The sequence below is a fragment of the Onychostoma macrolepis genome, chromosome 20, assembly GCF_012432095.1.
Source record: "Onychostoma macrolepis isolate SWU-2019 chromosome 20, ASM1243209v1, whole genome shotgun sequence".
Taxonomy (NCBI): domain Eukaryota; kingdom Metazoa; phylum Chordata; class Actinopteri; order Cypriniformes; family Cyprinidae; genus Onychostoma; species Onychostoma macrolepis.
In genome coordinates, this window is record NC_081174.1 from 550,939 (window position 1) to 563,681 (window position 12,743).

A 12,743-nucleotide genomic window follows, 5' to 3' on the forward strand; every position below is an offset into this window, starting at 1 on the left:
AATACATATTTTAGAGAGTTTTTAATAATCATTATTATTATTAGAGAGCATTACATTTTGTGTAAAAAAGTAAGTCGTTGGAAACATTGACACCGAAACTCTTTATTCTTCTGTCTACCTGGAATTCAGTCAGAAAGGTTTTACCTGCTTGGAAACAGCTCTAAGCTGTGTCTCAACTACAAGTCTTAACAACTTCTTGATTTGTTTAGCAACAGAGGCTACAAGGCTACAAACGTCTCAAGTCAAAATTTTAATTGGATAAGCTTTTCCATTTTGGCCTCAGGGGGATTCCTGAACTCCCACCCTCTTTTACATTTAAGCAACTACTAGAATTTGCAGAGAAAGCAGAACAAATATAACCAAATTATAAATGAATAGTAAATTATATTATTAACCAAATTATCCAAATAATAAATGGTCCAAAAAGAGCTTAAAGCCTGATGTGATTTGAGAACCTTCTTTAGTAGAATATAACAACTACTTCTGGCTTTTTAAAGAAGACAGAAACCAGGAACTGACATGAGGACGCTGTAATATAATAGCAAACTTTTTTAAAATTCCATTGCTTTGGCCATTTGATCAAGATTTTTATTTTTTTTAATCAATGCAAACATCAAAATACTCCGGGTTTATGACAGAACACAAATCTGTTTTATATTCATTTGTCAGACACTTTTATCTAAACCAATGTGTGCATTCTAATGATACATTTTATCAGTACAGCATCCAACATTCCTTACCAGTGCATGCATTCCTTTAAATTACAGTTCGCCACCCTTTACACGGCACATTTACACACACACACACACACACACACACATTGGTTTTTGTTTTATGGGGACTCTCCATAGGCATAATAGTTTGTATTAGTGCTGTCATTCGATTCGTGGACTGTGATTAATCATGATTAATCACAAATTTAAAATACCAGGATTTACCTGTAAACGTGTTGAAAAAGAAATGCATGACAAACTAGTTTAAGGAAACAGTACCTTTCACACTTCCGCCAGGTACGAGACATAATCCTTATTATTATTGTATCATTATTCTTTTGTTTTTATTCAGCCATTATCAGCCATTATACTGGCAATAAAACGTTTACCAAGCCACATCGCTTCAATCCCAGTATTTACCCAAATATTATCAAAAGTATTTCTAAATAAATACAACAAAACATTTCTTGCGACTTTACGTGAAGTATTATGACAAAATGCATTATGAAGAAGAATTGGACCTGTTCTGCAGCTGCATTAGAGCTAACATTAGCATCATGCTTCATAAGACAATTTATGAGATTAATAGTACACTTTTACTCAGAACTCAGTTCAAGCCACCATCGAGTGTTTGTAATAACTTCCTTTTACGATCACATGTGGAATTTGGTCATTTACTGTTGTTAAAATACGCTATTTATAGCCTTTTATTTTACTGCACAAATTAGCATTTCAGATGTACACATTCAACTAAAAAAATCACATACAGACCATATCTATCTTAATCGTGTGTTTATTATCTTATATAATCTATAGTGGCTGTTGTCATGTTTATTTCTGCTGTGTAAAACTTTAAGTCAAGTCAAGTCACCTTTATTTATATAGCGCTTTTAACAATACAGATTGTGTCAAAGCACTTAACAGTATCAAATTAGAGGATAGAGTGTCAGTAATGTATAATGATAAGATTAAACACTCAATTTTCAATTTTCAGTTAAAAGCATTTCATTATTGAATTCAGAGATGTCATTGTCTAGCTCAGTTTAGTTTAAATATTATCTGTGCAATCAAATCGGCGATAATCGCTAGAAATTAAGTGTCCCCAACTGAGCAAGCCAGAGGCGACAGCGGCAAGGAACCAAAACTCCCTCTGTGACAGAATGGAGAAAAAAAAACCTTGGGAGAAACCAGACTCAGTCCTCTGACCAGACGAAACCCGCAGTTCAAAAGTTTATATGTCTATTTTAATTTTGTTGCAATTTCTAACAATAGTAGTATTATGTAGTTAGGTATTTTATTATATTTTAGTTATTTTGTTATATTTTTTTTAGTTTTATTGTATTCAATCGAGGTTTTCGCTGGGGATATGTCTCTGGGGCTCATCTGGGTGTCCTGGTCTCCGCTGACGATCAGGGCTGTAGACATCATCTCTTGGTGCTGATCCACCATCTGATCGGATACGGACTGAGAAACAGAATAGGAAAGAAACAGACAAATATTAGCGTAGATGCCATTCTACTTACGATGTAACGAGTACATCGTGTGTTATGGGGAGTGTTCCCGGTTCCGGTTTATCTAATTAATGCAGCCTAACAATCCTTTAACGGATTTGAATAATAGAAGCGTAATACGCTTATGTGTGTTATGTGTAAGCCAGGCTAAAGAGATGGGTCTTTAATCTAGATTTAAACTGACAGAGTGTGTCTGCCTCCCGAATAGTGTTAGGTAGATTGTTCCAGAGTTTGGGTGCTAAATAGGAATTTAACATGTGCTCTGCTGAAACTCACGTTGTCTGTGATGTTACAACCGCCTCTCCGTTCTTAAGTTGTCAGGTATACATTTCAAGTATAATACACATTAGTAAAAGGATCTATTTTAATTTTTATTTGTCTATATACACTTTGGGCGGTCGCGGTACATTATAAAAGTAGCCCAAAAAATCGCAACCCACGGCTCTGTAATTTTTCCCGCGACTGTATTTTCAAAATAGTCTACTTCTGCCGTTACACTGGCAACACTGGTTCGCTGTACCCTCATCACACAATGATAGATGACCTTCCGCGCTGCGATGACGGGAAGAAGTTGGGGTCAAACCTTATCAAACAATTAATTTGCGTAAAAAAAAATATTAACGCGTTACATTTTTTTGATTAATCGCATGTCACACCCCTAGTTTTTATACTGTACAAACTGTATTTTCTATCTCCCTACACCGAAAACAACCCCTTACAGAAAACTTTGTGCATGATTTGATTATGATTTTTAGCCTTTTGAATTACGAGTGCACAGAAAGCATCCTCATAAGCACCTTCAACATTGTAATACCTATGTCATACCCTGTCATTACAAATTCTCATACAAATCCTCACAAGCCACATAAACGCACACACACATGAATAGTTAAGCTTATTTCACTGGGGGACATGGGCAGATTTTTTCACTTTTCACCAGATAAATAATTATACAGAGAACAATTATTTTGTTGTGAAACATAATGTTTTTAATTATTTTACTGTACTCCAAAAAAAATAAAAAATAAATAAAACAACATTTGAGCAAAGAGGAAAATCAAAAACATTTACTCTTTATAATCTTTCTTTCTAAGATTCTTGAAATTACAAGAGTTTTTAAACCTAGGGTGCTGCAAAGGACCTTTATTTGAAAGAATATGCCAATTTTTTTGTAAAAGTATGTTGTACATTTGATGAAGATATCTGCAAATAAAATACATAAATTTCTTAAATGCCTTAAGCAGTTACATTAGGTGGCATGAAGTCTTAAATTTATCAGTCTGAAACTTTAATTTACAGTGTCATACTTATCTCATGGAGATCACTATGAGTCATTTACCCTGATGATTTCATAATAAGCTCAGAGCAGAGTTTCATAAGAGCTGCACCTTTATACAGTCTATTGATGTGCCTTATATGATTGACTAGCTGAGTAGTTGGTGTTAAAAAATCCCTGTATATTTATGTCATGTCCAGCTGACATTGATCATAACTGACATATTTTTGTTCAAAATCCTCGAAGAAAAGGCTACAAGAGGGGTACAAAAAATTGTGCATATCCTGGATACAGAACGATTAATTTTAATGCAGAGGTCTTTAGCCCTGCTCCTGGAGACCCACTGGCCTGGAAAGTTTATTTGCAACCTGCTTTACACCTTCCTGTGATTTTTAAGCAATCCTGAAGACCTTGATTAACTTGTTCAGGAGTGTTTGGTTACGGTTGGATCTAAGCTCTACCAAGAGCAGGGTTAAAAACCTGTGCTTTTTATGTAAAGGACTCATGGCTAATCCTTGCATTCAAAAGTACAAAACTATTAGAAATTAATTATTGTGGATGCGAACCATCTAGTTCACAGAATCTTTATTGTAAGAATTACAGCAGAAATACCAAAGGAAATATCATAATCAATATGGAGGACTTTAAATATTGAGTTAAATAAGTGGGGGAAAGTTTGAGATAGACTGCTTTGAAAGCACAGTGGTTAAAAGTCACCAGTTCTGGCCCATCCCTGTATGATCACTGTATTTGTTTGTCTTCAGGCTGAATTCTGAGCATTTTTACTCCAATCCTAAAGACAGTCCTTCTTGTGAATATGCTCACTTTCAGTTGGGTCATTTAGAATGAACCCCTATGTTAATTCACAGCATCACACTGTAAAAAAAAAAAAGAACAAAAAATTTTTTTTTTTAAGTTAACCCAACTAGCAACCGGCAAATTAAAAACTTTAGTTCATCTAATGAATAAAAGTCAGTCTACTGCACTGTACAATACTACTCTTTTTTTTTAACACTCCTCTTTCTTTTAGATTTATGTTAATTTTCAAAGTTTTCTACATAACATGGATAGTACTTGCCTCTCAAAACTAAAGGCAAACATTTATGTTAATGAATAAATATATTAAACAAGTTACAATGAGATGCAAATATACAGTACCTCAGCACACGATTCTGAAACATGGTGAGGATAAACATATTTTAAATCAGTGTTAGAATCATTGTCCTGCTGCACAACCCAAGTGCACTTGAGCTTGAGGTCACAAACTGATGGCCGGACAGTCTCCTTCAGGATTTTCTGATAGAGAGCAGAATTCATGGTTCCATCAATTATGGCAAGTCATCCAGGTTCTGAAGCTGCAAAGCAGCCTCAGACCATCACACTACCACCACCATGTTTGACAGGAGATTCTGTTGCTTCCTATTAAATTACCTGAACCATTTAGAAATAGGTCTCTAATCAATTTAGGATTCGACTTATTTTTAACACACTCTATAGTCTCCATAACTGGGTGACTTTGTTATCCGACTTAACAAAGTCCCCTTTTCCCCCTAAAAAATGAATTCAGAAACAAACTGAGGAATTAACCTGACTGAAACTGTCCCCACATTGTAAAATCTAATTAGTTAAGCTTTAAAAAGCATGCAAACCAATTGCCTTAAAAAAAAAAAAACTGAGGGAAACAGGAATAGTATGTTTTTCTGACAAATGCTTACACGAGAGTTCTAGTAACTAAAAAAGAGAGTACTGTATAATTTACTTTATATTTATTCTTGATTTATTACAGCTACTCAGAATTCTACTGACTCATTGTCATTACTGACATTGCAGCATGAAGAAATTATGCAACTGCTTTGTTTTACATTTTTTGGCTGCCAGTTTTATTTGCTGTCTTGAGTCAGTAGTAGCACAACAAAATAGCAAATAATACGCTATTGTTACAATGAATAAAAATGATGGTTACACTTTATTTTGATAGTCCACTTTAGACATTCTACTAACTATAAGCAACTTCGCAACTATACATGTCAACTAATTCTCATTCATTTGCAACTACATGTCTACAAACTCTCAGAGTAGACTGTTAGGTAAAGTTTAGGCTTAGTAGATTATATATACTTGCAATGTTTCTCATAGTCAGTATGTTGCGGACCCATCAAAATAAAGTGTTAGAAGGTTGAAGTCAAACATGGTCAATTGCAAGATATTTGAAGGATTATATCAATCAAATAAAAAGCTTCACAAGGTGTTTATGACAAATGTTAGCAATAAAATTGTAAAAGATCATTAATCGTCATGAAAAACAGATTAGTTAATGATTTAGTTATAAGTTAGGTCACCTTTTAAATGCGACCTATTTATTAATTATCTTCGCTTGAAACCAAATATCTGATTTCATAGAGAATTACAATAATATGAATCAGCATTCATTTATGAAGTCACTTTATGTGATGTTCTCTCAAATTTTGCAGTTGTATTGACAATTCAACATTCAAGATGACTGGGAAATGAGTAAAAGCAACTAGAGAAAGATGACTTTAGAAGTGGAGGAAATGAGTGAAAAGTCCCACCTGAAACTGTTTTTTTTTTTTTTCTCTTTACAAAATGGCTTTACAAAATAGGTTGTTGTGCATGCTAACCTTCCTTATTTCTTCTTCTGTTTTTTGTTGCACACATATCAATGCACTGCTGCTTCTCACTGGTAAATTAATATTTTAAGTGTCACTCAAAACAGTAAGTATGTTGCTTTATGCACTTTAAAATGATCTGTAACTAAAACCTAGTAAGTATAACAACTAAGTAAAGACAACTAATTATATCTAAGGTAAACTATTGGATTTTAAAGTGCATGAGAACTTTGTGTATTTACTCTCTGTTTACAAATTCTCTGCATTAACATCCATTCTGTAAATTACTATAGCTTTTACAGTTTTTCTCGATTGCTAACACACTATAACTGATTCATTTGGCCCAATTTTCCAAACCATTCATATAGTTCTCAAAACAAAGACACGTTACTCAACACTTTTAACACATTGCACCTGTTTGCACACACGTTCCAATTTGCTCAGTGTTTTCTGCAAAACTCTACACAATAACAGCAGCATTTTGCACAGGTTTAACCATGTTCTCATTCAGAAAACACAAACACACAATATAATTACAGTTTTTCTCAATTGCTAAAACACTAAACCCTATTGTCTGAACCAAATGCTCAGTTGCCTGAACCCACTGATTGAATCAATCACTCTTTTGGCAAAACCATAAGCACTTTTCACCTGTTTAGACACAACTTGCCAACACATTTTAATTGTGATGCACCCGTGCTGCATAATGGTGAGCACAGGTGACAAAAGGCAAACACAATTAAAGCACAGGTGTCACCACTTGAACACAACAACTCAAAATTGATCACACTTGTGGCTAATGATGTGAGGGAACATATACAGTAAGCCAGTTCAGAGAGCACTGGTTTGTGAGGCCCTACAATGGATAGAAATCTGAGAGGAAGAGTTTGTGTGAGAGGAGGTCGAGGTGGTCAGCGAAGACAAAGAACAGTAATATCTCATGAAATCAGAGCTACTGTGATTGACCATGTTCTTGTCCATGGTATGAGCATGAGGGAGGCTGGACAAAGGGTACAACCAAACATCAGTAGATTCACTGTGTCCACCATAATCCGAAGATTTAGAGAAGAGAACAGGTAATTACCTTTTTTTGACATTATAGTACAGTATGTCAATGTTGACAGCAATTACTGTATGACATGCTATATACTGTACCACAGTATACTGTAAGTAAATATGTTTCGGTACATCACTGTACCAATGTACTGTAGTATTGTAATGGAGGGTTGGTCTAACTGTTTGTAGGCCTAGTATTCCATGTATATTTTTTGTAACTCCATGTTCTCTTTTTGTAGAATTGAAAGACTGCCACATGGGGGTGAGAGGACAGGTATGTTCTCTCCACACCAAGAGACCCTAATTGTTGATATGGTCCGTGAGAACAATGCCATTAAACTGAGTGAAATTCAGCAGAAGATCATTGAGGACCATGTAAATTTTGAGGGTATCAACAGTGTCAGCCTCTCTACTGTTGATCGTGTCCTCAAGCGCAACAGACTGCGCATGAAACAACTATACAGAGTGCCCTTTGATCGCAACTCAGACAGAGTCAAAGAGCAAAGATTCCAGTATGTACAGGTTGGCATCTATCCAGACACATTCAATGTTGATTACTCTAAGTAGCGATTTACTGTAGTGGCCTAAATCACTTTTTCCGTATCACTTACAAAACTATATCTATTTCTACAGAGGGTTTTTGAACTGGATGCAATGGAAAGACCCCATGAATACATGTACATGGATGAAGCTGGATTTAATCTCACCAAAAGGAGAAGGAGAGGCCGTAATGTGATTGGCCATCGGGCCATTGTTGGTGTTCCTGGGCAGCGTGGTGGCAATGTCACATTATATGCTGCCATCAGCAATCATGGGGTTGTCCACCATTATGCCAACCTGGGGCCCTACAACACTCACCAGCTCCTCAATTTCCTCAATCACATGCGAGATGCTCTGTTAGGGCAGCAGGATGAGCATCCCATCTATGTTGTTGTTTGGGACAATGTGAGTTTTCACAGAGCCCTCCAGGTTAGAGAGTGGTTCAATATGAACCAAGGTTTTATCAATCTTTGCCTTCCACCGTACTCCCCTTTCCTAAACCCCATTGAGGAATTCTTCTCCTCATGGCGGTGGAAGGTATATGAACGCCAACCTTACACCAGGGTAAATCTCCTGCAAGCCATGGGACTTGCCTGTGGTGACATAGGTGTGGAGGCATGCCAAGCCTGGATACGGCATGCCAGGGGTTTTTTCCCCTGTTGCCTGGCCAGACAAAATGTGGCCTGTGATGTGGATGAAGTCCTGTGGCCTGACCCAGTACGGAGACATGATGCTGTGGCTGAGTAATGCACTTATTTGTATATTTTTGTACTTTATTTTTACATGGGCTTACTGAACACAAGTGGCAAACGCATAAGATTTCTGTTTGTTTTTACAAGTGCTACGTGTAAATGCACAAGATTTCTGTTTTGTCTTTTTGTACAAGTGCTAAATGCACAGGTTTTTTTTTGTTTTGCAACATGCATTTAGCCTACATTGAACAATAAACATTTATTTCTCCAGCTTCATGTCCTGAGCATTGTGTTTTCTATTTTTCTAAGTAGTGTTTAGTGACTGTTCCGTAGTGTTTTTAATTTTGATTGACTCGGGGCACGATTTGACAACATGGTTCAGTTTTGAGCACAGATTGAACTGTTTTGAGGTGAAAGTTTGGTTTTGCAAGAAGAGTCTGAGGTTTTGTGAATGTAGCTTGAAAATTGTGTTCACCGTTTAGAGAAAAGGAGAGCAGCTTTCAAGAAATGTGTCTTCGCAATCGAGAAAAACTGTGTAAATCAAGCATCAAAAAATGATTAATCATTTATCCATGTGTGAACATTAAGTAGCAAAACTGATGACACACAGGTCAGAATCTCAGGATGATATGAACAAGAGCACAGGTGATTATGTGTTTTGGAAAATGAATCCTGGTAGTGAGAGACAAAGAGGAATAGGAGGAGAAAAGAAAAATGAAGGGGATGAGGTGAAAGGTCATTTGTTGCTGAATTTATTTATTTATGTACAGTAACTGACAGTACATTCCAATGTGCGTTTACTGTATATTCAGTTGTTTGGTCTTTGAACTTTTCTCTTCTAGTGATTTTCATCTACTGTAGGATCACTTTACAGTAGTGTAATGAAAGTAAACCTTTCTTACAGTTTATTGCTGAATTTCACTGTATCTGCACCGCTCTATTTATGCTGCATACTGTAACAGTCATTGCAGGATTCCTGTTTCCCAAAAGGAGGTTTTTGTAACAGTGTTTGGAATTGATCTCACTAGTGTTCTCTAGTCAGGAAAATAGTCTGTGTATTTGACAGCTTTGTGTGTCATCTGAGGCCAAAGATTAGATTCTGACAAAAGAGAATATGTTTTTGACTAAAATGTTTGACTTTGACCTGAAAGTCTGAAGTTTGCACAAATTGGTGTGAAGTTTTGAGATTGTGTTTATAGTTGTGAGAAAACGGTGAATTGTTTCATGAATTGTGTGTTAGCAATCGAGAAAACTGTAAAACAGAATGCAGGTGCTGTAAGTCTGGGCATGCTGTATTCCCCTTAGAAGCCCCTGTGTCGACCAACCCTCGACAGAGAAGGTCTGTTTAAGTACTCTGAACACTGAAGTATAAGTAAGTATTTCACCCCTGCTGAGCGGGGCTACAGTGCGGTTCCTGTTGACCGGCATTCCAGTTCTCCTATGTCATTCGATTGTAATTCACAACCATTTTAAAAGAGTTATATAATAGAAATTAAATTTGATATGTTATAAAACATTCACTAATGGTTAGAAATGAGAACCGTTTTGGTTTGAAAAGAATATTTAATGAAAATAACCTGTGAAAACAACTTGTTCTGAACTTCTGTAAATTTTTGACGTCAGACTTCATGGAGACATGACTGCCAACATTTACACATGCCTACAATATTCTGTGTTCAGAAACTTGGCCTGCCTAGTTATGACGTAAAAAAAAAAAAGACAGACATTGGTTAGAGTTTATTATTCCTGACATCCAGATGCAATTGTAAAAAATGATTTGAAAGTTTGTAAAAACTTATGCTTATTTTCAACAAGAGCCCTGAAGAGCATGTTATGGTGCAGTTAAAAACTATATATTTTTAACGCCAACAACAAATCCACAAATTGCGAGTGATCACTGCATTATACATTTTACATGCAAAGAGGCCGCTTACATAGAAAGCTTAAGTCTGGCAAATTTTGGGATGACATGAGTAAATGATGACAGAGTTTTCTTTTTTGTCATTGTTTTCACAAGCGATATTTATCTATTATATTTATCTCTTTTTTCACATCACATCTTACAACCCGAATTCCGGAAATGTTGGGACGTTTTTTAAATTTGAATAAAATGAAAACTAAAAGACTTTCAAATCACATGAGCCAATATTTTATTGACATTAGAACATAGAGAACATAACAAATGTTTAAATGGAGAAATTTTACACTTTTATCCATGGGACAAGTCTGAAGACCTTTGTTGAATGCCCGTGGTCTTCAGGCCCTCAGACGACACTGCATCACTCAACGACTTGATTCTGTCAATGACATTACTAAATGGGCCCAGGAATACTTCCAGAAACCAATGTCAGTAAACACAAACCGCCGTGCCATCTGCAGATGCCAACTGAAACTCTATCATGCAAAAAGGAAGCCATATGTTGACTGTTTCAAAGTGGAAAAGTGTTCTGTGGTCAGACGAGTCCAAATTTGACATTCTTGTTGGAAATCACGGATGCCGTGTCCTCCGGACTAAAGAGGAGGGAGACCTTCCAGTGTGTCATCAGCATTCGGTTCAAAAGCCAGCATCTCTGATGGTTTGGGGGTGCATAAGTGCATACGGTATGGGAAGCTTGCATGTTTTGGAAGGCGCTACGAATGCTGAAAGGTGTATGTATATAAAGGTTTTAGAGCAACATATGCTCCCCTCCAGATGACGTGTATTTCAGCAGGACAATGCAAAACCACATACTGCAGCTATTACAACAGCATGGCTTTGTAGTAGAAGAGTCCGGGTGCTGAATTGGTCTGCCTGCAGTCCGGATCTTTCACCTATAGAGAATATTTGGCGCATGGTGATTCTGGAGACAGACCTTAGTTTTAGTAGTCATGTCAAAGCAGTAACTAAATCAGCATACTATCATCTCAAAAACATTGCAAGAATTAGATGTTTCATGTCCAGTCAAGACTTGGAGAAACTTGTTCATGCCTTTATCACCAACAGGGTGGATTATTGTAATGGTCTCCTCACTGGCCTTCCAAAGAAGACCATTAGACAGCTGCAGCTCATCCGGAACGCTGCTGCCAGGATTCTGACTAGAACCAGAAAATTTGAGCATATTACACCAGTTCTCAGGTCCTTACACTGGCTTCCAGTTACATTTAGGATTGATTTTAAAGTACTTTTACTCGTTTATAAATCATTCAATGGCATAGGACCTAAATACATTGCAGATATGCTCACTGAATATAAACCTAACAGACCACTCAGATCATTAGGATCGAGTCAGTTAGAAATACCAAGGGTTCACACAAAACAAGGGGAGTCCGCTTTTAGTTATTATGCTGCCCGCAGTTGGAACCAGCTTTCAGAAGAGATCAGATGTGCTAAAACATTAGCCACATTTAAACCCAGACTCAAAACTCATCTGCTTAGCTGTGCATTTGTTAAATGAGCACTGTGCTACATCCGAACTGATTGCACTATGTATAATCATTTTCTATTCTTAACTGGTTTAAATTTTTAAAATCATTTTGTTTTTATTGTTGTGATTATTATTATAATTTTTTTTAATTCCTTGTTTTTATTGTTGTGATTATTATTATTTTTAATGACTATTTCACGTCCTTTTATGTAAAGCACTTTGAATTACCACTGTGTATGAAATGTGCTATATTAATAAACTTGCCTTGCCTTGCCTTGCATCATTAAAAGAAAAATACGTCAAAGACGACCACGAACTCTTCAGCAGCTGGAAACCTATATCAGGCAAGAATGGGACCAAATTCCAACACCAAAACACCAGAAACTCATAACCTTGATGCCCAGACGTCTTCAAACTGTTTTGAAAAGAAGAGGAGATGCTACAATTTGGTAAACATGTCCCTGTCCCAACTATTTTGAGACCTGTAGCAGGCATCAAATTTGAAATTAGCTCATTTTGTGCATACATTTGTAAAAATTTCTCAGTTTTCAATTTGTTATGTTATCTATGCTCTATTGTGAATAAAATACTTGCTCATGTGATTTGAAATTCTTTTAGTTTTCATTTTATTCAAATTTAAAAAACATCCCAACATTCAGGTTGTATATTTATTTTACCTTCGCTCTTGACTGACACATTGCCTTGGTAAAACCGTATATCGAAAAGTTGGTCAAAATTGTCGGTCATGATGGAAACAGGTAATTGGTAGCTGATGATGTAATAATAATGTAATAAATGTTGATGGAGTTTCATATTTCGAGATTGAAGGTCTGGGTCTGGGATAAAGATTAAAAGATATATAACAATATAAATATGTTCATACATCAAAAAAAAGTTGAAGACTGTTTTTTTTCCTCCCATAAT

At 36.1% G+C, this 12,743-nt stretch overlaps 1 protein-coding gene across 1 annotated transcript; it reads left to right on the top strand.

Moving 5' to 3' along the window:
* Positions 1 to 7,576: 7,576 nt before the first annotated feature.
* LOC131527093 (uncharacterized) lies at positions 7,577 to 8,470 on the top strand. The gene is made up of 2 exons (XM_058755954.1): positions 7,577 to 7,695; positions 7,817 to 8,470. The coding sequence occupies exon 2, from the start codon at positions 7,838 to 7,840 to the stop codon at positions 8,468 to 8,470; it is 633 nt and encodes a 210-aa protein (XP_058611937.1). The 5' UTR covers positions 7,577 to 7,695; positions 7,817 to 7,837.
* The last annotated feature ends 4,273 nt before the right edge of the window (positions 8,471 to 12,743 follow it).